The sequence below is a fragment of the Musa acuminata genome, chromosome BXJ3-11, assembly GCF_036884655.1.
Source record: "Musa acuminata AAA Group cultivar baxijiao chromosome BXJ3-11, Cavendish_Baxijiao_AAA, whole genome shotgun sequence".
In the NCBI taxonomy this organism is placed as follows: domain Eukaryota; kingdom Viridiplantae; phylum Streptophyta; class Magnoliopsida; order Zingiberales; family Musaceae; genus Musa; species Musa acuminata.
In genome coordinates this window covers 18,498,007-18,523,918 of record NC_088359.1, presented here as the reverse complement: position 1 = coordinate 18,523,918, position 25,912 = coordinate 18,498,007, and the positions used below count along the sequence as shown (strand labels likewise).

The window sequence follows — 25,912 nt, the reverse complement described above, 5'->3', positions numbered from 1 at the left end:
CTTTTCGCTACGAAAAGTGTCCAGGCAGCCGCTTCTCGACCCGGAGCCGCAGGACAACCCGATCCAAGAAGACCCGATTCGGTGATCTTGACCCTCTTTCTATCAACCAACCGGAAAGCGTTTCTCGTGCTGCGCCGTCGGTCGGCCGGGAGACGGGAGCAGCAGAATCCCTCTTCCCTGGTGTTATAAATCTATTCCAACGCCCCCAGTCAAGTTCTTTTGCGCAAATCGTACGGGAAGGTTTAATCCACGGGTCCCTTCGTTCCAACCAATGGGATGGCGTTTTCTCGTGTTGCAACGCTCGGCTGGGACACTGGAGCAGCAGCATCTCCCTTCCATCGCCTCATAAATCTCTTCCAACGTCCCCAATTAAGTCTTTTCCGACTCTTAGTGTGTAAGTCTAAGCGTGGACCCTTACCACGCACCAATCGTAATCCGTTCTCTCGTGTTGCATCGTTCGCCCACGACACTGCAGCAGCAACATCCCTCTTCCGTGGTCTCATAAATGTCTTCCAGCGCCCCCAATCAATGCGTGCAAATGGGTGCGACTGAGGCCCATGTCCGAGCGGAGATTTCTAGCTGAGATAGGGTAAAGATTCTGCTTTGTCTCGACCATGTCGATCGCCGCGGCGTTGGTTGTGGTTCCCCTCGGCCTTCTTTTCCTCCTCTCGGGGTTAATCGTGAATCTCGTCCAGGTAGCCTCATTTTTCGCCAGTTCTTGTTCTTTTCTTGTCGCAGCTTTTTTCTTTGATAGATTTTTAGTTTTTTGTATAGATTGGTGGAATATGGGTGGAATTTCCAGTTTTTGTTTGAAGAAGTCGGATAATTTTAGCTGCTGTTGTAGTTTAGGTTTGGTTTTTAGTTCGTTATGGCATTTCATGTTCCTTGTCGTCTTGTTATAGACCAGACGGTGATTCACGCATTTTCTTTGTCTTAGATTTGAGCCTTTTGACGTTTTCAATCTACTTGTCTCATTTACTTGTGTTCTGTCTTTTTGTTATTTGTCAAAGATTCGATTTTTCTTTCTATATTAGATTTTCTGCAAGCATGGTGGCTATTTATTTTTAATTTCCTTCGCTGCAGGCTATCTTTTTCATCACAATTCGGCCTTTCTCGAAAAGTCTTTACAGGAGGATTAACAGAGTGGTGGCGGAATTACTGTGGCTCCAGGTTATCTGGCTTGTTGACTGGTGGGCTGGTGTCAAGGTAAACTTTCTTAAAGTTCTAAATTTCATCATAATTATTTCCTCTGACCATTTGCTCATCTGGTATGACTGACATATCCTGTTTGGTGTCTGTGGATTACTGTCTATTTTGCATGTTGAGGTGATGCTGATGCATGTTCGCTGCAGCATCTTAAGCAGGGAACTTGCTCTGTATCCGCTGATACAGGTTGAAATTGATCGGAATTTGATTGGTACCGACCTAGATTGAGTCTAGTTTTAACCCCAGTGGTGAAATTGACTGTCGGGGCCTCTTTTGGGCTTTAAATCCTCCTCTATCCCCCTCTTTTGGTCACTCTCATGCACTCTATTCTCACTCTTTCTCACACTCTTACTCGTGATTAAAATTCAAATGAAAACCTAAAATAGACCCTTTAAAACCTAATATGCCAAAAGGAACTAGATCAATTTTATAACCTCATAATTGGAGATGATGAGATGAAAGCTCTTAGTTGAACAAATTCTTTTAGCATGGAAGTTGTATAGCAATATAAATAAACTATAATCTTTATTATGATTTTTTTTTCGCATCATGTCATACTTAAAGAGGCCAACTCTAATGCTAAATCCATCCTAGAATGTCTAGTTTTAATCGGATCAATGGACTTACAAAGAGCATTTATGTCTTGAAGCATACATCAACGAAGAATGTTTCCCAATAAGATTACTAAATTAGACAAAAGAAAAACTTACAAATCTTTACAAACTTTTTCTTCTCGGAAGATGAGGAGTCTAAGAGAGCGTCAACTGGCTTATGAGATCGAGGTGATTCTTTATTGCTTGTCGATGCCCTTACAAGATGTACTAAGGGGTTTTTATAGAGATATAAGAGTGTTGAGAGGATTCTGAAGGATGTTAAAGTTTTTATCTTCTTTTATTTTTTTCTCAAATAAAGCTAACATTCTACTTTCGAAGTGGCTTGCCATATTTGCTCCGGTGGTGATGCTTTTTTGTTATTTTTCATCGGTCAGTTGTTATCCTGTGTCAATTGAAGTGACTTCTTATCATTTAGTATCAGTTGGGTCGTCCCTTGAAGATTCTTTACTTATACCCCATTTTCATCCATGATTTCTTCTTCATTTGCATTGTTTTATATTATTATGCATTATACTTCATTTACAAGTTCATCGGTTCCATTACCTTCCTATGGTCTAATAGTATCCTATGGTACATCGTCCCAGTCTTCATTGTCGTCCTAAATGGTGGTGCATATATAATTCTTGTTCCATGATAATTTCTTGATTCACCTAATCTGTCATTGGGATATAGATTATATGTGATATAAATTTATTAGAATATACCTCGTATTATGAACCTTGATCTACTAGCCTCATATTGTATTAAACTCTATTGTTTATAGTGTAATGTGCTTTGTACTTCTAATAGATTCTTCAGTTGACCTTTGATGAGATCTAATTAAGTAAAAAATGACTAAGAAATAGTAAGAGGAATGAATCATTATAGATCTCATCAAAGGTCAAATGAAGACTATAATATTAGAAGGTATAAGACACATTACATTACAAGGGATATAGTTCAATACAGGATGAGGCTAGTAGCTTAAGGTTCGTGGTACGTGGTGTATTTTGATAAATTTATACCACCTATACATCTTATTCCAAGAACAGATTATCGTAGAACAAGAACTATGTATGCATTATTTGGGAGAAGACATTGGAGATTAGAACAAAGTACCAGGGGATAATATCGAACCATGGGAAGATAATGGCAATGTTGAACTTATAAGTAAAGTACAACACATGATAATATAAAATAATATAGATGAAGAAGAAATGATGTTTGAAAATAAGATATAACTGAAGAATCTTGAAATGACCACTCAATCGATACTAGACAATGAGAAGACACTTCAGTCGACACAAGACAACAACAAACAGTTGCAAAATAACAAAAATAGAATGTTAGATTTGTTAGAAGAAAAAAAGAAGATAAAAAGAAGCCACTTTAGTCGACACAAGACAACAACCAACAATTGCAAAAGAACAAAAATAGAATGTTAGATTTGTTAGAGAAAAAAAAAAGAAGATAATAGTTGTAACAAACTTTAGAATACTCTCGACTCTCTTGTATTTCTATAAAAACCATTTAGTTCATCTTCTAAGGGCATTAACAAGCAATTGATGCTCTCTTATACTCCTCATCCTCATAGAAGAAAATGTTTGTAAAACTTTGTAAGTTTTTCTTCTGCCTTGAATAAATTAGTGATTTTTTTAAAAATGTTCTTTCTAGATGTACAACTTAAATACTTGAATGCTTTTTGTAGGTATGTTGGTTTAACTTATGATACTAGACACCATAGAGTTGGCCTCTTTAAGCATGACATCATACGAAAAATCTTTATAGTAAAGATTATATAGTTTATTCAAATTGTAATAGAACTTTCAGATCGAAAGGATTTTGTCAACCAGGAACTTCTATCTCATCATCTCTAGTTCTGAGGTTATAAGGTTGAACTAGTTCCTTTTGTGAAGTTTTTTGGGGATCAGGATTTGGGTTCTGGGTTTAGGGTTTAAAGGGTCGATTTTAGGTTTTAGTATTAGATTGATTCAAGATCAATGGAAGCAACTTCACGGAGGCTCATATATCTAAGCAACTTCCTTAGATACACTTTATTATTTTCTAAATATAATTTATATACCAATAAATTAGGACAAAAAACCCTAAGAAATGATTTTCAATTTTTTGGTCATTTTTTTATCTTTTTCCTGAAAAACAAGTATGCCAGTGTCGACCGGTATGTAACAATCTGGCCAGGGACCGATACCACCAGCCGGCATGGCACAGTGGTTCTTGGATTTCAGTTCTATTGAACAGGGACATGTTCGTCAACATGCTCGTATGGCATGGATTGGCATGACATAAATCTGAAATCCATGGTTGGAACAAGTATATCTGTCATCTTTATACCATAGTAATAATTGTTACATCCAAACCACTTAATTATACAAAATACTATACTTTCTGCCAAAGCATTGTCAATGTCATGATGGGATATGATGACTGTAGACATTCAATCCTTTGAAAGATCCGTGTTCTGAAAAGCAGTTGTTTCTATCTATGCTGCACATGTATAAACTTATTTATAACTTTTTCACATGAATTTCAAATGTTAATGTTTGAATCCGTTGAGATGGCAACAGACATTTTAATGAGAGCTCTCATCCTGCCTCTTCTTCTACTGCTACAACATAATTTTGTCCTTATTATTGTGATGTGGCATCTCCAAAATTGTTGTCTGTACTACTGATATCTACATTTTATGTTTCTTTGTAACCAAGTGGTTATCCTACTTGACTTGGTGGTTCATGAGATGTATGCTGCTTATGATATATTTTAAGGTTTAATAAGTGGATAATGTACATTTCATGGTTGCAGGTCCAGTTATTTGCGGATTCAAAAACTTATGCATTAATGGGTAATTACTCTCTCTCTCTCTCTCTCTCTCTCTCTCTCTCTTCCTCCCTCCAGGAAACTAAAGACATTCTCACAAAGTTGAATGGTTGTTTTCTTGGGCCTCATGTAATGTGGAGCAAGGAATGGAATTTCAGGTACCAGTCGATGGTCCCTTCCATGTTGACCCTCCAACAAATGATATGCTGGCATGTACCGCCGGTACCCTTCTGCTGTTGGGGGGTTGGGAGGAAGAGGGAAGGAAGAGGAAGAGGAAGGTAGGATGAGGAGAACAAGAAGAAGAGGAGCGGGAGAATGAGAATCAATGAAGATGGTGTGGTGGGCTGCAAGCGACAGGTGGATGGTTGGTGGGTTGGACAACAGTGGTAAGGCGACAGCATGGAGGAGAGATGGGCTTGTGAGGAGTCATGAGCCCTAAAACAAAACACTTGATACTTTTAAAGACCAAAAAAGAAAGCTAGCCATGCTGCTATAAAGAAAAAAGGCTGAACTGCACTACTTGAAATGGGGCGGTCCAGACCTTGATTCATGCTCATACTAGTAAATACCTGTTAGTTCGGACTGGTCTGAGTGAAATTGAATTTCCTACCATGGAGTCATATTGTTTATTGTTGTTAGCCTTACAACATGCATAAATTGCCTTATGAGTTTCTCTGTTTAACTTTACAGGTAAAGAGCATGCACTTGTCATTTCAAACCATAAAAGTGACATTGATTGGCTTGTTGGATGGATTTTGTCTCAGGTTGATATGTATCTCTATTTGTGCATTATATCGAAATAGCCTAATTAGTGCATGGGTTAACTCCAGCTATGCATGTTGTCCATTTGTCAGTAATGGAATCACATGCTTGAAAAGAAAGCATACTAAGGTAGCTTGTGATTCATTGTTGATTATTTTGTAATCTTTTTTACTAAATTGATTCTTTTATCTCAGCGGTCAGGTTGTCTTGGTAGCACGTTAGCAGTGATGAAGAAATCATCAAAGTTCCTGCCAGTGAGTATATAAGTCATTGGCATTTTTCTTTTTCTTCACATTTAACAGTTTCTTTACACTCTTTTCTATGATGAAGCTGATGTGTTTCTAATCTGAGACATTTATCATAGTCAATATTCTGTAGACATCAATTATTGACCTCTAGCAATCTTCTGTAGACAACGGTTTTGCTCATTGTCTGGACCAATAAGATAAAAGGATTGCATCTAATAGTTGTAATATCAAAATAAATAATAATTGGAATATACATCTGTTAGGACAAAAAAGTTTTGTAACAGGTTTCAGCTTATCTATTTTTCCCCTCTTTCCACAAGCAAATCACATGGAAACTTATTCAGTGAAAAAGACATGACTTCCTGTACTTGAGTGTTGAAGATCCTCATGCATTGGTCATGTGGTAAGCAAAAAACTTTGTTTGACAGTCAATCTTGTGCTTCTCTAAGAGTGCAGATAGCAGAGAGGATCTCAACTTCAGGATACATTTAGACTCTTTTTTGTCCATTTGGCCTGTGATCATTAGTTTTCCTTTTTTTCTTGACTTTCCCCTCTAATTGTAGAGACTTCTTTGATTCATACCCATGATGCTACAGTTGTGGAGCATATTTAGTTTTCTTAGAAAAGTTGTTATCTCATTAATAACTTGAGTATATGTTTGTTTAAGATATGTTTGTACTTGGCAAAGTATTCGGTGTATGCTTGGTAATGCCATTCTCAAGGCTTTTAGTTTAATTTCTTATTATGTCAAAGACTGCTTTACTATTAGTTATGTACGACGCCTTTGCAGGTTATTGGTTGGTCAATGTGGTTTACTGAATACCTCTTTCTGGAAAGAAGTTGGACCAAGGATGAAAGCACCCTGAAAGTACTATTTACTTGCATACTGTTGTATAGTGCTGACACTTTTTAAATTTTTATTCTTTCTGATTTTGTTTGGATAACTGTAACATGCAGTCAGGTTTGCAACAATTAAAGGACTTCCCTAGACCATTTTGGTTGGCTCTTTTTGTCGAAGGGACACGTTTTACACCAGCAAAACTTTTAGCAGCACAAGAGTATGCAACTTCACAGGGTCTCCCAATCCCTAGAAATGTTCTCATTCCTCGTACCAAGGTTGTTTCTAGTTTTTAACAAGTTATTGTTGTATGGAGAATTTCTTTCCCTGGCTTCCTTTCGTTGGTCTTGTCTTTGAGTTTGATTATCTTGAAACTATCCTTCACTTGATATCTTAAGTACTAGTTGAAGCAATATAAAAGGGTAGAATGACGTTCAATATACATCTTTCTTGTTGTCATGGATTATCTGTGGTTTGATCAGCATAGATTGAAATCTCTAGATATTTATTGACACTTGACATATGATTTTCAGGGTTTCGTTTCAGCTGTAAGTATTATGCGATCTTTTGTTCCTGCTATCTATGACGTAACAGTAGCTATTCCTTCAGATCAACCTCCACCAACAATGTTTAGGATTCTAAAAGGCCAATCTTCAGTGGTACGTATGCTAAATTATGGCGACTTTCATTGTGTGTCTTCTATACATAATTCATTGTTGCATTTAGGCAACATATCTTCAAAGTATTTGAATTTGCTTCAATTCTGACACGAGGACTACGGTTCGCAGATCCTGAGAATTTGGAAATATAGGAATGTATAATTTTTGATAGGGCTACATTCAGCAATATGTGCTTGCATATGCACATGTTACTTATATTTTGTGGTCATCAATGGAAGATATGTTTGAAAATGTTCCTATGGTAATTGATAATCAAGTTAATTGTTGAGAGAATCATGACTTGTACATGCAATTGATGATACAATCTCACTGAAAGTACTAAATCATTTCATCTGAAGTGAAGGCCATTTATTTCTAATGCTAGTTCTGATATCTACTTAATACATGATATTTTTTAATGTTAATTTTATAGCCACCTTGTGGATTTGACGTAGCTACAGTTTATTGAAAAGTGCCATATACTTAGAGGATTCAATATTTTGATATCTTTTCTCTGGGTTATACAATCTTATCTAGTATCAAATTATATAAGTTCACATACAAAATGTTGGAATGATAACTGCATTGATATTTTTGAGCTTGAGCAGAATTTCTTCCATCTTGCATCACAAATAGACATAAACTTTGTGAGAGTCAATTTGTAGAGAACGTTTTTAAAGCTGGCCTAAGCTGATGCCATTATTATGTTCATGGTCCTGCATTGAGCTTGCTGAAACTGACCAACAATTCTGTGTTGTTAAACTTATCCCAAACAGAACTCTGGTTGGGTTGCTGTGGAGAACAGGCCAGAGAAAGCGGTCAGGGAGGGAAGGGAATATGCTCATGGGTAGCACCAGAGGTCTATTGTTTAAGGTGTTAATGGATGAGGCTCTGTGAGATTGAAAAGGAAAGAGAGATTAAGCACAAGGGTGAGAAAAAGAATGAGTGCCTTGGGGAAGACATCATTCACTAAATGTGGGACCAATGAGGATTTTCTTTTTATTGATGAGATTCAGTATCAAATGATCAGAGATAAAAAATATGGAGTAGAACAGTCAGTTGGGAAGCATGTACCTCACGTCCACGGATCATGGAGAGACAAAGGGCAACATGAAAGAGATGAGCAATGTTGACAAGAATAGAGGTTGGAAGGATATATGTGGAGTAAAGGCACTATATATCATTTTTGAGTGAAGGAATCAGAGATTTGGAATCTGGAGAGTGGGGATCCATAAGTTTCTAAATGGAACATTAAACTATGTTGACCATGGTGGGGCAGGTCAGGCTGCCCAATGTGTCAGCAACTGTTCAACTTCATTGGCAGTATGAACCCAGGGTTGGCTCGAGAACCAATAGAACTCGCTGGCTTCAATCTGGGTTGTTTATTATGAATTCATGTTGATCAGTGCACGTTACATATTTGTTATATTATCACATGTTAAAACAAGAGTAGTCTTCCATTTCATGGCTGTGATTATTCCCTCTAGGTGTTAATACTGTTCTGTGGAGCTCCTGGCTAAGCATGGTAGCCTGTAGCCGTTCGTAGATTAGCTGTGGCTGATTAATTGGTCATGAACTGTCAAATTCCTGTTAACTAATCAGAGTTGTTTACTTGGCTTCAGAAAAAATATGTCCAATCTTGAGTCAGTTCAGTTGGTGAAAAAATATATGAAGATTTTCCATTTGAGGAGGAATAAAATTTTATTCTGGAAAAGGACAATAATTTCATCCAGAGTTAATGTAAGTCTTCTGTTTACAGTAAGTTGTACTTTTGTGGAGTGGCCATGGTAGACGGCATTGCTACCTTCACTAGAAAAAGGTCTTGCTGAATTTCAAACTTCCATTAAGTTGGACAACTTTTAGATAGATATCTGATTTGACTACAGCAGCCAAGTGCTGGAAGTCATTTAAACTTAATAACTTTTGTAACTTTTTATAGCCAATTGCTAGAAGCTACTCTATCTGCTCTGTCTTTACCTGATTTTTAAACCTTCAGTCAATAGCAACCATAACTTAATTAGATGCAGTATCTTCCTGAGCATCAGAAAGGAAATAAGACTAATTGTCACCTTTTTAAGCATTTGGCTTTGGCTTTTGTTCCAAATTATCTTGATGAATTCATATTTCCCTTCGATGTGTTTTGTATGTATTAACAGAGATTCTAAAGAGCCTTTTTGGGATCCTCTCTTTATTGCACTAGCAAACTTCTACAAAGCTGAGACATTGATATGGTCTTATTCTTAGGAGTATAATTGCTGGGTATTTGAGATATTAAAACACCATAGGTGATATGTAGCAATAAACCAAAAAAACCTGCCTAAATCCTAGAAGATATGTGATGTAGGATGAGTAACATAGGGATTTCTTTTTTGAATAAGGAATTAGAAAGAGAAAAAAAAAAGGATAATAACTTAAAAGATAATAATAAAAAAAATTAGATAACTATCAGACTCGCTCTGGCTCAAGGAGTATACTCCCAATATGAAAGTCTTGCACCTCCGCAAATCTCACATGTGGACGATAGAATTATTCCATTGGAAAAGCAACTTATGGCCTCACACCACTCACACAAGAGGTGAGAAAGAATTCAATTTATTGATTCATCTTTTGATTGATCCATTACAATGTTCTGGTCCCTTTTTATAGATATAGATACAAGAATAAAGAGGAAAAAAACCAAAATAAGGAAAATTACATGATATGATGTATTCCATTTGAAGAAGGTAACAATTCTGACTTGGTTTGAAAAATAATCTTCCTCTCTTGATGGTATTCTCAATTGATAGATTTTTATCTTTGTAAAGATTAATGGTCAGTAAAGATGTGTAATCTCTAATAATAAACAAATCTTATTTCTTTCATCTTCACTACATTTGGTTTTTTTTCCTCCTTGTTGAGTAGATATTGACATGTGACTACTTATTACATATGCAAAACATCCTAAATTTATTTTATTGATAAATCAACTAAATTGCTCCTACATGAATATGAGCAATATATTACCAGAAGGAACACGGAGAATGATGTCTCATCTGCAAAATTAATGCCAACAAAAGAGTAGTATCCATCAAGAGTCTGGGCTACAAGCATAGATGGAGTACAGCATATGTTATGTGTAGCAAAGAACCAGATAAACTTGTATAAATCCTAGAAAATATGAGAAATATGTTGTGAGATGATGAACACCACGAACAATGTCTCATCTGCATCATTATTGCCAACATCAGTGCATTATCCATCAAGATTTCGGGCTACAAGTGGTCTAATTCAGTTGAGAATTTTTTTATTCTCATATTGTACATGTGTATAAAAAAGTTAGCAAATCAAGAAAATTTGTATTATTTTCATGTTAAATTAGGTTATTTCAGCTTCTATTTTGACTTTAATTCTAAAGGTTTATTGTTATATGTAGGATTGTATTTGTACTCTTCTTTGTACACATTTCTGTAGTAGTTATCAACCATAGATGTTATGTTGGCTGTATGGTTTACTCCTGCATACTTGAGCAACATTGCCAGCAACCATGTGTGCAATCTTTAGCCAGTATGGATTGGTCTCTGCCCTCTACTGTCAGTGACCAGTGAAGTTTCTTATCAATGATTGATAAAATAATTGCTTAACATTTTAATGTGTTTTGGATCTGTTTTCGACTTTGTTCTCATCTAAGACTATTATGCTTGCAGGTACATGTCCATATTAAGCGGCATGAAATGACTGATCTACCTGAAACAGATGAGGGAGTGTCACAGTGGTGTAAAGACATATTTGTGGCTAAGGCATAGTATTCTTTCTTGCATGCTGTATTAGTCTTCCAAGGATCTTCTGTTTTTGTTGGCTATAAAACATGCAATGTAGTCACATATGTTTAATCTCATTTTCATGCAAAGATGTGATACTACTTTGCCTTAATGACTTCTTAATCCTTTCATAGTATCATCGAACTTGTTTATTCTCTCTGACAGGATGCTTTACTGGATAAACACAAATCGGAGGGCACTTTTGGTGTTGAACCAAGACAACTTGGTCAGCCTATAAAGTCTTTGCTGGTAAGATGTTAATTATCTTGTCAATATATAAAAACAAATTATATGAAGAAAAAGTTTTTCATTAAACATTAGACTAAAGGTTGCCAACTTGTAATATCATAATGCATCCCGAATTAAGTTTCATACCTGGGTGAAACTCTTCTCAACAAGCCTGTATAAAGCACCTTTCTCATGGTACATTGTATTTCTATATACAATGCCTTTGCTAATAGGAAGCTTACACATTGTGAACATTGACTTTGTCGTTATAGATAATTCCAACTGTCTTGTTATGGCATGATTGGAGTTGTCTTTCTTGTCCCAATTTTATTTTGAAGAAGAACAAAGATTTTGTTCATGAGTAGCTAATATAACATGGTTGTTAAATCAAGGCTCTATCCAAGCTTTTTTCTTTTGAATGTGAAACTTCTATCAATGAAGCCAAATAAGTACATCTGAAAGGTTGTTCCTGATTGGAATAGATGTGATAGTCGGCCAAAGTGATAACATTTCAGGAGAAATAGGAGTAGGGAGACACCAGGTACCATTAGCAATGAACTCGAAAATTTAGTGTCACATCCGCATGGAATCAAATTAGGCAAAGAAATAACAAGTGGCTCCTAAGCAGTTGGACATGGGATTGACCGGGATCACAGAGACATTCCATATGTACATGGCAGGCCCTTCTGTATAAACTACCTACAATAGACAATATGAAAAGGAGAGGTATCCATCATGTTAACCGATGCTCCCTTTGCATGCAACAAGAAGAAACTGTTGACCATCTCTATTTTGCTTGTGACTATACTAAATGGATATGGAAGGAGATTCTCCAGCGATTCGAACTCAATAGAATGTCGCAACCAAACTTGCATCAAGAATTAGGTGACCTCATGCAATGTTTTTCAAGAAAAGGGCCTCTTACACAATTGACAAAGGTTATATTCAGATGCACTATTTGGTGGATGTGGAAGGAACGATGTAGCAGAATCTTTGAGTGTCCACACACAAACAATGCTCAGCTCTTGACAGAGATTATTAGAGACTCAAGTGTTAGGATCAAGAGCACTAAGAGGGGGGGGGGGGGGGGGTGAATTAGTGCAGCGGAAAACCTTCTACGATAAAAATCGCGTTCGTTCGATAAAAGTGATTTCGGTAGGAAAGCCGATTCGTAAATCACTTTAACTTTTGATTAAGCGAGATGCAGCAAAGATATAAGTGCAGTTTGCAGTTATGGTTCAAATCAGATAGTAGGCGCAAACTGAAATATGATATTCGTACGAAGAAACTGATTTACGTTTAAATGCTGATTCGTAAATCACTTGACTAAGCGAGATGCAGTTAAAGCAAGGATATAAAGGCAGTTTGCAGTTATGATAGAAATCAAAACGTAAACGCAAACTGAAATATGATGATCGTACGATAAAACTGATTTACGTCTAACCGCTGATTCGGAAAGTGCAAAGCTTGAAACCCGATCGTATATGCGCAGAAAGCAGTAAGCTTTTGAGGAGATTTGCAGTAAGGATAAGATGCTCAAAGTAAATGCAAACCGAGATTTAGAGTGGTTCGGTCAATCTTGACCTACTTCACTTTTGGCTTCCTCCACCGACGAGGTCACCGTCGTCAACTAGAGGCCTTCCTTCAATAGGCGAAGGCCAACCACCCTTTTACAGTTTCACTCCTTTTGACGGGCTTAGGAGACAACCCTTACAGAATTTTCTCTCCTCTCTTTCAAGATCAGAACTTGGAAGAAAAGAGGGAGAAGAACTTTTGGCCTTTACAACAATTTTGAGCTCTAAGAATCACAGAATAAGATCTAGATTTCGGTGTGTGTATGTTGCCTTTCAGTGCTGAATGGGTGGGGTATTTATAGGCCCCAACCCAGTTTGAATTTGGAGCTCAAAACTGTCAATTCCCGGAATTCCGGGATCTGGCGGTTGCACCTCCTGACTGGAGCGGTTGCACCGCCTGGCAGAGCTCGAAGACTGAGCCTCTGGGCGGTGCCACCTCCTGTCAGGGGCGGTTGCACCTCCTGCTAGAGCTCGAAGACCGAGCTCAAGCGGTGCCACCTCCTGACTGAGGTGGTTGCATCGCTCAGCCAGAGCTCGGAGACCGAGCCCAAGCGGTGCCACCTCTGTCAGGGGCGGTTGCACCTCCTACCAGAGCTCGAAGACTGAGCTTAGGCGGTGCCACCGCCTGACTGAGGCGGTTGAACCGCCTGGCAGAAATCAGGGTCCGAATGGGTTGATGCTCCTACGGACTTCCGGCAAACTCCTGGACTTGCGACGATCCACTTGGCGAGTTCGGACGAGCTTCTTTGGCAAGCTCATGGACTTCTTGGATTCGTTCCCGAAGAACTTCCGACAATTGTCCGAACTTCCGTCGAACTCTCGAACTCCCAACGTGATCATTGTCTTGACTCCGGCGTAACTCCTGTTGCATATCTTATTTTCATCGTAGTTAATCATGCACACTTATCTCAACATATAGATTAGATAACAGATGACAATTTACTTCATCATCAAAATCCGAGATTCAACAATCTCCCCCTTTTTGATGATGACAATCAATTGATAATAGAGTTAACCTTAACTCCCCCTGTCTATATGCCATACTTGAGATAAGTAATTCTTGAATTCAAAACCTTTGAATTCAAGAGACATATTGATAAGTTAAAATCATTTAAACTTATCAATACTCCCATCATGATTCTCATCATGATGTTTCTCTCTGAAGATGATGTCAAGGCTTGACATTCATTTTCAAATTTTACATAACAGGTTTGAATGATGGTAATAGTAGCAATTCATCATATTGTAAGATATCAACATGTAAAACTACGAAATAAGATTTTGATATCATTACATGATACAAACAAGGCATAATGCAAATTATAGCAATCATAGCATCAATTCATATATCTCTTGGTGATGCAAGCATGACATTAATACTCATATATTTCTCCCCCTTTGTCATCAACAAAAAGCATGGTAATTGTGATAGCAGGAGAACAATAAGTGAATTTTGAGCATAAGTGTGATAGTTGTTCATGCCTTTATTTTCCAAGCATATAAAGGAAAGCATGATACATAGATTGCTTTGAATACTTCTTCCTTTTTATTTGTTATAATCTTTTTGCATGAAGGAGGAAGGCTATTTGTGAAGTTAAAATCGATGAGAGATTAAATCATGCTTCATTTTTTACAAGGATCAAGATATGTATGTGAAACAAATCTTTGCAAGTAAAAACACGATCATCCATATTTCAAGATGGAATTTATAAGCAGGAATCATTTCATCAAATCAATTTCAGAAAAATATTTTTCATAAGTGTATGAGAAAATCCGATTGTTAGGATACCAATTGTTAAGCGAATCCGAAAATGAAATTAACACTTTCATGCATTCGGACAAGACTATGCTATTGATTTTCAAATACAATCATGAAGACAAAACATGCTTATTGTTATGGAAATTTTTGTATTCAACACATAATTTTCAACATGTTATTTAGGCATGTAATGGCAATCAAGTGATTTGATCATTCCATAAAGTCCGAAAGATAATTTAACTAGTTTATGTATTCGGACACATCAACATTCCTAATTCTCTTCTTATAAAATCAAATTGTTCTTCATTTAAAGATTTTGTAAAAATATCAGCTAGTTGATGTTTAGTATCAATGAACTCTATGATTACATTATGATTAGTAACATCATCTCGTATAAAGTGATGTCTAATATCAATATATTTTGTTCTTGAGTGTTGTATAGGATTCTTCGTTAAGCATATTGCACTTGTGTTATCACATTTAATGAGAATATTTTTAAGATTAATTTTATAATCTTTTAAGGTGTTTTTCATCCATACAACTTGTGCACAGCATGCACTTGCTGCAATATATTCAGCTTCGGTTGTTGATAGTGCAATCGAGTTTTGTTTCTTAGATGACTAGGAAACAAGAGCATGTCCTAAAAATTGACATGTTCCTGATGTGCTTTTTCTATCTAGTTTACAGCCAGTAAAGTCCGCATCAGCATAAGCAATTAACTCAAGATTCTTTGATTTTAGGTATCATAATCCTAGATTTGTGGTACCATTAAGATATCTAAGTATTCTTTTAACTGCTTTGAGATGAGATATCTTAGGGTTTGATTGAAATCTAGCATAAAGTCCTACACTGAACATGATATCTGGTCTAGTTGCAGTGAGGTAAAGTAAACTTCCTATCATGCCGCTATAAGTTTTTTGATCGAAGCTTTCTCCACTTTCATCGATTTCTAACTTAGTGGAGGTGCTCATAGGAGTGTTAATAGCTTTTGAGTTATTCATATTAAACTTTTTTAGCAAATTCATATCATATTTAGTTTGACTAATAAAGATGCCATTGCTTAGTTGTTTGATTTGTAAGCCTAAGAAGAATGTTAATTCTCCCATTAAACTCATTTCGAATTCAAGACTTATAGTTTTAGCAAAAGATTCACAAAGAGATTCATTCGTAGAACTAAAGATAATATCATCAACATAAATCTGAACAATGAGAAAATCATTTTCAAAATTCTTGATGAACAATGTAGTATCAACCTTACCTTTTGTGAAATTATTTTCGATAAGAAAAGAACTAAGTCTCTCATACCAAGCCCTCGGAGCTTGTTTTAAACCATAGAGAGCTTTAGTTAATCTAAACACATGATTAGGGAGGCTATTATTTTCAAATCCAGGAGGTTGTTCAATATAGACTTCTTCGGAAATAAAGCCATTAAGAAAAGCGCTTTTAACATCCATTTGAAACAACTTAAAATTATTACTACTAGCGTAGGCAACGAGCATCCTTATGGCTTCTAATCGAGCCACAAGAGCGAAGGTTTCTTCGTAATCGATACCTTCTTCTTGGTTGAAACCTTTGGCCACTAATCTAGTCTTGTTTCTAACCACGATACCATATTCATCTTGCTTGTTTCTAAAAACCCATTTAGTACCAATAACTAAATGGTCATTTGGCCTAGGAACAAGCTTCCACACCTCATTTCTCTTAAATTGATTTAATTCATCTTGCATTGCGATAATCCATGAATCATCTTTCATGGCTTCGTCAACACATTTGGGTTCAATTTGGGAGAGAAAAGCGACGTTGGAACAAAAAATTTTAAGAGAAGAACGTGTTTGAACCCCCGTTGATGTGTCTCCTAAGATTAGCTCCTTAGGATGAGCATTTACATACTTCCAATCCTTGTATAAGGATATTTCGGAAGTGGATGAATTCAAGTTGCTAGTTGGAGACGGGGTTTCATTTAAATTCAAGGAATCAAAATTAACATCATCATCAAAATCGTTTTTTCTGATTTCGGAAATCTCATTAAAGACAAGGATTCTTCAATAATTAAAGTTTTTTAATTGAAGATACGAAAAGCTTTAGAAACCGAAGAATAACCAAGAAAGATTCCTTCATCGAATTTAGCATTAAATTTTCCTAAGTTATCTTTTTTATTCAAGATAAAACACTTACACCCAAAGACTTTAAAATATGAAACATTGGGTTTTTTGTTGTTCCATAACTCATAGGGAGTTTTGGTGAGTAAGGGTCTTACTAGAACTCTATTCAAAATATAGCATGCAGTATTTACGGCTTCGACTCAAAAATATTTGGGTAGGCTATGTTCATTCAACATGGTTCTTGCCATTTCTTGTAAATTTTAATTTTTTCTTTCTACTACATTTTGTTGAGGATTTCTAGGAGTAGAGAAATTATGGTTGTATCCATTGAGTTCATAAAATTCTTCGAAATCATGGTTCTGAAATTCACCACCGTGATCACTTCGAATTGACGAAATCATAGAACCCTTCTCATTCTGAACAAGTTTACAAAACTTGGTAAAATATCTAAAGCATTCATTTTTCTGTTTTAAGAAATAAGTCCATGTGTATCTGCTATACTCATCCACAATGACGAAGGCGTATTTGCTACCTCCTAGGCTTGATGTAGAGATTGGTCCGAACAAGTCTATATGGATCAATTGTAAGGGCCTAGAGGTGCTTATTTGATTCTTAGCTTTGAAACTGCCCTTAATTTGGTTATCTAATTGGCAAGCATCACAAACATTATCTTTGATGAACTTGATATGAGGAATTCCTCTTACAAGTTCTTTAGATGATATTTGAGTGATTAGTTTCATGCTAGCATGACCTAATCTTCTATGCCATAGCCAAGCATCCTCATTCAAAACCGAAAAACATATTTCATTACACAAATCATTGATGCCAATAGTGTATACGTTATTTTGTTTTAATGTAATCATAGACGTGTTTTTGTGTGGTTTTTCAATGATGCAAGCATTAGATTCGAATATGACAATATATCTTTTATCACATAATTGACTAATGCTCAAGAGGTTATGTTTTAAACCATCAACTAACAAAACATCTTCGATAAAGAAGTTGGATTTGTTACCTATGGTTCCTTTGCCAATGATTTTACCCTTGTTGTTGTCTCCGAAGGTGACATAGCCTTCGTCTATGCTAGTGAGCTTAGAGAATTGAGATGGATCTCCGGTCATATGCTTTGAGCATCCACTATCAAGGTACCATCTCTTGCTCCTAGCTTGCGATGGTATAGGTTTCTACAAGAAAGGATGATTGTTAGGTACCCATTAGCTTTTGGGTGCATCAAAAATAGATCTACATTGTTTATCATGTTGCATAGAATTTATCATGGTTCCTTTAGGAACCCAAATTAATTTGTTTGGAGTAATTTTCTTGAATGGACAATAATGCGTTTTGTGTCCATGTTTGCAACAAAAGTTGCATTTGCTTTGGTGTCGAACATGTAAGATGGGGTCTTTTATGAAGGTGGTTGGATTTTGGTGAGGACTTCTCACAAATCCGATTCCACTTCTTTGGGAACGTGACCCTTGTTTGCAAGGATCATGTTCAAGGACTTGCTATCAACCTCGAATTTCTTCAAGGTGTCCTTAAGTAGCAAGTTTTCCTTTTGGAGGGTTTCTAGATCATGGCATTTTATGCATGAACCTAAACTATCATGATATTCAATTTTTAACTTATCGAAATTACAAGTAAGACTATCATGCTCCTTTTTTAGCAATTTGTATTTTCTACTAATAATCTTACATTCATCAAATAAGTCATGGAAGGCATTTAATAATTCATCAAATGATAAATCTGCATCTATTAAATTTGTTACGTCCTCTCCGATGGCCATTAAGGCGTAATGAGCAACTTGCTCGGTGTTGGTCTCCTCTCCTTCGGACGCGCTCGAGTCATCCCATGTTGCTTTGAGTGCCTTCTTCTTTGATGTTCTCTTTTTGACTTGGGGACAATCACTCTTGTAGTGTCCCGGCTTCTTGCACTCATAGCAAATAACCTGGTCCTTCTTGGGTTCAAGTTTATTTTTTGTGTCATTCTTGAACTTGTTTATTTTAATGAATTTTTTAAATTTCCTTGTTAGAAGTACCGAGTCATCGTCACAGTCCTCATCACTTGAGTTTTCTCTCAAGTGGTCTTCTGAAGTTCTAAGTGCCATATCCTTCCTATTCTTTGGAAGGATGTCATCTTGCTCTTCATGAGCTTTGCAAGTCATCTCGTAGGTCATTAATGACCCGATTAGTTCTTTAAGAGGGAAGTTGTTTAGATCTTTCGCCTCTTGAATAGCAGTGACTTTAGGATCTCAACTCTTAGGAAGGGATCTTAGAATCTTATTTACGAGCTCAAAATCCGAAAAACTTTTTCCGAGTCATTTTAGACCGTTGACGACATCCGTGAAATGGGTAAACATGTCGCTAATAGTCTCACTCGGTTTCATCCGGAAAAGTTCGAAAGAATGTAACAAAAGATTGATTTTTGACTCTTTCACTCTACTTGTGCCTTCATGAGTCACTTCGAGTGTGTGCCAAATATCGAATGCGGTTTCACAAACCGAAACATGGTTGAACTCATTTTTATCAAGGGCACAAAATAAGGCATTCATAGCCTTTGCATTAAGAGCGAAAGCCTTCTTCTCCAATTCATTCCAATCGATCATTGGAAGAGAAGACTTCAAAAATCCATTTTCGACAAGATTCCAAAGTTCAAAATCCATAAAAATAAGAAAGATCCTCATTCGGGTCTTCTAATAGGTGTAGTCCGTCCCATTGAACATGGGTGGACGTGTAATAGAATGGCCCTCTTGGTTTCCGGCATATACCAACTCTCTTGGGTTTTAGTCCGTTTGAGAGTTAATCCTGCTCTGATACCAATTGTTAGGATCAAGAGCACTAAGAGGGGGGGGTGAATTAGTGCAGCGGAAAACCTTCTACGATAAAAATCGCGTTCGTTCGATAAAAGTGATTTTGGTAGGAAAGTCGATTCGTAAATCACTTTAACTTTTGATTAATCGAGATGCAGCAAAGATATAAGTGCAGTTTGCAGTTATGGTTCAAATCAGATAGTAGGCGCAAACTGAAATATGATATTCGTACGAAGAAATTGATTTACGTCTAAATGCTGATTCGTAAATCACTTGACTAAGCGAGATGCAGTTAAAGCAAGGATATAAAGGCAGTTTGCAGTTATGATAGAAATCAAAACGTAAACGCAAACTAAAATATGATGATCGTACGATAAAACTGATTTACGTCTAAACGCCGATTCGGAAAGTGCAAATTTTGATACCCGATCGTATATGCGCAGAAAGCAGTAAGCTTTTGAGGAGATTTGCAGTAAGGATAAGATGTTCAAAGTAAATGCAAACCGAGATTTAGAGTGGTTCGGTCAATCTTAACCTACTCCACTTTTGGCTTCCTCCACCGACGAGGTCACCGATGTCAACTAGAGGCCTTCCTTCAATAGGCGAAGGCCAACTACCCTTTTACAGTTTCACTCCTTTTGACGGGCTTAGGAGACAACCCTTACAGAATTTTCTCTCATCTCTTTAAAGATCAGAACTTGGAAGAAATGAGGGAGAAGAACTTTTGGCCTTTACAACAATTTTGAGCTCTAAGATTCACAGAATAAGATCAAGATTTCGGTGTGTGTATGTTGCCTTTTAGTGCTGAATGGGTGGGGTATTTATAGGCCCCAACCCAGTTTGAATTTGGAGCTCAAAACTGTCAATTCCCGGAATTCCGAGATCTGGCGGTTGCACCTCCTGAGTGGAGCGGTTGCACCACTAGCAGAGCTCGAATACTGAGCCTCTGGGCGGTGCCACCTCCTGTCAGGGGCGGTTGCACCTCCTGCCAGAGCTCGAAGACCGAGCTCAAGCGGTGCCACCTCCTGACTGAGGCGGTTGCACCGCTCAGCCAGAGCTCGGAGACCGAGCCCAGGCGGTGCCACCTCTGTCAGGGGCGGTTGCACCTCCTGCCAGAGCTCGAAGACTGAGCTCAAGCGGTGCCACCGCCTGACTGAGGCGGTTGAACCGCTTGGCAGAAATCAGGGTCCGAATGGGTTGATCCATTCGGCCCAATTTGGGTTTTTTCAGGGGCCCAATTGCCCCAAGATTAAGTTAATAGGATCACCTCCCATTTCCAACTTAATCATTGTGCTAACTACGATTTTTCCTAAGATATTTACTGCAACTTGCTCCGGTGCGTCAATCGCTTCTTCCGGCGAACTTCCGTCGGTCATCCGATGAACCCTCGGTGATGCTCCTGCGGACTTCCGGCAAACTCCTGGACTTGCGACGATCCACTTGGCGAGTTCCGACGAGCTTCTTTGGCAAGCTCATGGACTTCTCGGATTCGTTCCCGCAGAACTTCCGACGACTGTCCGAACTTCCGTCGATCTCTCGAACTCCCAACGTGATCATTGTCTTGACTCCGGCGCAACTCCTGTTGCATATCTTATTTTCATTGTAGTTAATCCGGCACACTTATCTCAACATATAGATTAGATAACAAATGACAGTTGATTTTATTATCAAAATCCGAGATTCAACATTAAGATCATGTATGGAGAACGATCTCAAAATGGAGCACCTTACACAAAGAGAAAAAGATATTTTTATCAAATTGAATTTTACTATTTGCTAATGATCTTGGGCATGATGGTAAAAGCTATACCCACAGGAAATCTTGGCATATCTGGACTTTAAATTTTATTTGTTGGCCACAGTTAAGAGTTATAGTCTATAGTATATGTAGTCATAACTACCGCATGAATACTCTACGAGTTACCTAGCTTCGTCTATAACTTGTATAGACAAAGCTATTTGTAGAAACTTTACACAAAATCAATTCACCTTTACTTATCAAAAAAAAAAAAAACTTCTATCAATGATGCAGCAGTGTAAAGCAGCATTCTCATGGTATATCAGTCGAGATAGTCGATGACCTAGAAGAAAGTAACGAGGAAGGTGAAGATGCTTTTGCTGATAGGAAGCTTATGATTTGTGAACTTTAGGAATCTAAAGAGTCTAGGTGGCTTGCTGTGATATGACTAGATGTGTTTATCTTCACTATTTGCCTTGGGGTTTCTATCTAATTAAAGAAGTATATATGCTGGTCTTATTTTCATTCATCTGAAACAATTAAAATCATTTTTTTCGCAAATGAAAAATTATATTATATTGTGGTGATAATTTGTTTCGAGATGGTCATAATTCCTACTGAGACTTCTACACAATCAGCATATCCTGTATCTTTTATCTTTCTTGATCGATAAACTTGGCAACAGGTGGTGGTATTTTGGTCGAGTCTTCTGTCATATGCTACATTCAGATTCTTCAAATGGACAGAACTCTTGTCGACATGGAAAGGAGTTGTGCTCACCATAGCAGCGGTTATACTGGTTACAATAGTTATGCACATTTTTATCCGTTTCTCACAGTCTGAGCGATCAAGCACAGCCAGAGCTGCACGGAACCGAGCAAAGAAAGATTAAGCATTCTTCATAACATTGAAGCATTTAGCCAGTCTATTTCAAATAGCAAATTTGATGTACCTCTTTAATTGAGATTATTAATCTACAATCCTGATATGATCTTTGGCTTTTTTGATGTGGAAGATATGATCACATCTATAGCTGCTTGCCACTTGAATGTAGTAAATTGTGAAAGCACTTTCAAGAGTCAATCGTACTGTCACTACCTCATTAGGATGAATCATGGAAATTGCACTTTACTCCATCCCACATATCCCGAGTAAAATATTATGTGCCGCTCTGATGTAATTCTATTTCGGGTACATAATAACAAGGCAGCCATGCTTCTAAAATTATTAAGAACAAGTTAGAAGGCAAGACTGATTTTGTAATTCTACTGTTGTATAATACTTTTGCTCAATTTCTGTGATTGTATGATCCTGACTGCAATTGATTCATGAAGCTTAAACTTTCCTTTGAAGCTAATGGGAGAGATCAGTCAAGTCTATGTTCTGCGGCTAAAGCTCTATTTATGATCTGATACAGGAGTCTTTTGTTTCCCATTCCATGTCCTCTTTACTATCTTCAAGAAATGGAACCCCATCTCTTCTTTGATGCTCCTATTTTTAATCCTACCTCCAGAGTTATATGGCTGAAAATGAGATTATATTGGGAGATATAAGCAAGAAAATAGAAGAAATATGCTGTCACAATGAACCTCTCAAATGTTCTCGCAGATGAGTTTGCCTCACTCTGCCAGATTCAGTTCAAGCATGAAAGAAGCTGTGAAGCAAATTCTCCAAATCAATCAAAATTGGATTAGCTCAAATAAAATAATTAAGGAAAGCTGTCTTTTGACTAGTAGTCATATTTTTCTCAACCAAAATGATGTTATAAAATAGTGATGATGGTGTGCGATATCATACTGTATCGTTAGTGTACCGTGTATTGATAAGTTCAGCTCGATACTTACTATATCAATGATTAATCGGTACACCAATATAGTAGGATATTCACAACTTTGTTCACAATCTTTTTTTCACCAGACAAACATACAATTTAGAAACTATCATTTTTTTTCTCTAAAAACATTTTGAATTCTCCAAAGATCACATACAAGTCTAAATCAAAATTAGTCTTAATAAAAAATCATCATTAAAATGATTATATGACGAAATTATTCCTAGACACGAAACAAGCAATTTATTGATCAAGAGAACATTGTATAGCATTCAATACACCCCAATGGGTATAAAAAATATGGAGGATCAAGCATATGCTCACATTACGAATGTACTCATTCCTTATGAATTAGTGCAGCGGTAAAATCACGGATTCAAATCATTTCGTTTCGATTAAAACCAATTCCGACGAAAATCGTTTCATAAAGATCTTAACTTGAAACACGTTTGTAAATGTATTGAAAGCAGTAAGCAAGTAAAGTGGTTTGTAGTTAAAGTAAATTACTTAAGACAAAATGTAAACCAGATTTTTATAGTGGTTCGATCGTCATGACCTACATCTACTCCACCGATTCCTCTTCCGTTAATGCCACCGGCATCCACTATCGGTTTTCCTTAAATAGGCGAAGACCAATTACCTTTTACAGTTCTTTCTCCTTTTACTGGGTTTAGGAGATAACTCTTACAGCCCCTCTTACTCCTCTCTCAAACTATTCTAATGCTTAGAACTTTGAGAGGAGTTCACACACAATTAAAACATAGTTTTCTTTCCTTTTTTGCCCTCAGGTGTGTGTGTTTAACCAAGGATGAGAGGGGTATTTATAGGCTTTAAGTTGATTCAAACTTGGAACATAAAAAGGTCTCATCCCGGGTTTCCCACTGCCTATGTTGGGCGGTACCATCACCTATAGCATTGACATTGGGTGGTACCATCGCCTAGTCTGGCGGTACTATGTCTGGACGGTACCACCGCCTGACACTGCCATTGAGCGATACCACCGCTTAGACTGGCGGTACCACCGCCTGACATAGTTTCGGAGACTATGCCACGACAATGCCACCTGTTGGGTCACTATTTAGGCCTTCCACTTGGCCCAATATAGTTCTTACATGAGCCCAACTGGCCCCTAATTGGATTGGCCCAATTCCAATCCTAATTATGTGCTAACTATGAATTCTAATGCATACACTAAGCTAAATAAGTCCGATGAGTCAAGGTTTGTTCCGGCGAACTTCCGACGATCTCTCGACAATGTTCTAGTGGACTCCCGGCAAGCTCCTGGACTTCATGATAATCTTCTTAGCGAGTTCCGATGAGCTTCTTTAGCAAGCTCCTGGACTTCTCGGTTGGTTCTGGCAGAACTTCCGACGAACGTTAGGACTTCCCGCGAACTCTCGAACTCCCAACGAAATCTCGTTCTTGACTCTGGGACTTTATTTTGCTTTATGCCTTGCTATCATAGTTAATCCTGCACACATAAAATACACTTCGATCTGGACAATTAATACTAAGCATGAATCATGTTGTCCGGCATGTCATTGGTTCATCGATGCTTCGTCCGATTCTTCGGCACATCCTCCTCTCTTGCGGCCTATTGCCCAATCGGCTAGTTGACTTCCGCAACTCCGATATTCTTGACGCAATATCCACTCTTCTTGGCCTGATACTTGAAACCATGGCTCGAAGCCTTCTGTCGATACATCGACCGATCCTCCAGCACGACATTCAATCTTCTGACATATTTTTCTCCAACTCAACATGATTCTTCCTGCTTTAATTGTCTCTCCTTGATCGAAGCATCCTACGTCACTCAAAATATAGATCAAATCCGAAACACTTATCAATTGGTTTTATCATCAAAATCTGAGATTCAACAATCTCCCCCTTTTTGATGATGACAACCAATTGATGACAGAGTTTAAACAAACTCCTCTTATCAATATGTCATATTGATATAACTCTTGGATTCAAAAATCCAAACAACATGTTATCATAAACTTATGCAAAACATCATACTTCTCCCCTTTTGTCATCAACAAAAGGAAGAAGTGCAACTATCAAGTGTTTGAGATATTACAGTTCTAATCATTGCATAATAAACATAATATCAAGTTTTATCATCATTGTAATTTATTAGCTAGAAAATTTAGCAAGTGTTACATCATATTAACATGTAAGTTAGCAGATTTTATATCATTTTTTTTAAAAAAATATAAGCTAGCAATATTTCAAAAGCAGATACAAGATAGCTTTCTTGTTGAAGTGTGAAAGCTAGCGATTCTTGCTTCCTTTTGCAATGTGCAAGTTGCAAGTTTTGCTTCTTGAGATAGGCAAGATAACACTTTTGCAAGATAGCATTTCTTGCTTTTGAATGAGCAAACTAATAAGTTTTGCCTCTATTTTTTTGCTTCTCTATTTTTTCCTTACAATTTGTGAGCTAGCAAAATTTCCACATATGAAAGTTGGCAAGATTTTTGCATCTTTTGAGATGAGCAAGCTTTTTGCTTCTTCTTGAAGTATGCAAGCTAGCAAAATTTGCTCTCCCTATGTCATTGTCAAATAGAAGGGAAGAATACAATGTTGTAATTCTTTTTTCCTTTTTATTTATTTTTTGATAAGTAAAAGTAAATTGATTTTGTGTAAAGTTTCTACAAATAGCTTTGTCTATACAAGTTATAGACGAAGCTAGGTAACTCGTAGAGTACTCATGCGATAGTTATGTGTTAGGACTCTAGCTTGGAGAGTCCTAATTGAGAGGGACATTGATGTAAAACCTACCTAAGCCGACACCTATTAAAGAGACGAAGAGGCCGGCTAGGGTTAGGAGGTTGTTTCTTAGAGAAGAATTAGGAGTTGTAAAGGAATAGGAGTCTTGAGTAGGAGTTGGTTAGAAGTAGGAGTCTTGAGTAGGAGTCCTATTAGGAGTTAGGGTT

At 37.2% G+C, this 25,912-nt stretch overlaps 1 protein-coding gene across 1 annotated transcript; it reads left to right on the top strand.

Moving 5' to 3' along the window:
- The first annotated feature begins 441 nt into the window (after positions 1 to 441).
- Positions 442 to 22,281, top strand: LOC103974213 (1-acyl-sn-glycerol-3-phosphate acyltransferase PLS1). Its single transcript, XM_009388980.3, has 11 exons — positions 442 to 695; positions 1,084 to 1,206; positions 4,620 to 4,659; positions 5,325 to 5,398; positions 5,591 to 5,650; positions 6,435 to 6,512; positions 6,602 to 6,760; positions 7,016 to 7,141; positions 10,825 to 10,917; positions 11,104 to 11,187; positions 21,831 to 22,281. Exons 1-11 carry the CDS (start codon positions 615 to 617, stop codon positions 22,035 to 22,037), a joined length of 1,125 nt encoding a protein of 374 aa, XP_009387255.1. The 5' UTR covers positions 442 to 614; the 3' UTR covers positions 22,038 to 22,281.
- The last annotated feature ends 3,631 nt before the right edge of the window (positions 22,282 to 25,912 follow it).

Coding starts and splice junctions, on each gene's coding strand:
- LOC103974213 (XM_009388980.3), top strand. CDS start 615: ATGTCGATCGCCGCGGCGTTGGTTGTGGTTCCCCTCGGCCTTCTTTTC. Junction 6,761..7,015: donor TTCTCATTCCTCGTACCAAG/GTTGTTTCTAGT, acceptor TATGATTTTCAG/GGTTTCGTTTCAGCTGTAAG. Junction 10,918..11,103: donor AAGACATATTTGTGGCTAAG/GCATAGTATTCT, acceptor TCTCTCTGACAG/GATGCTTTACTGGATAAACA.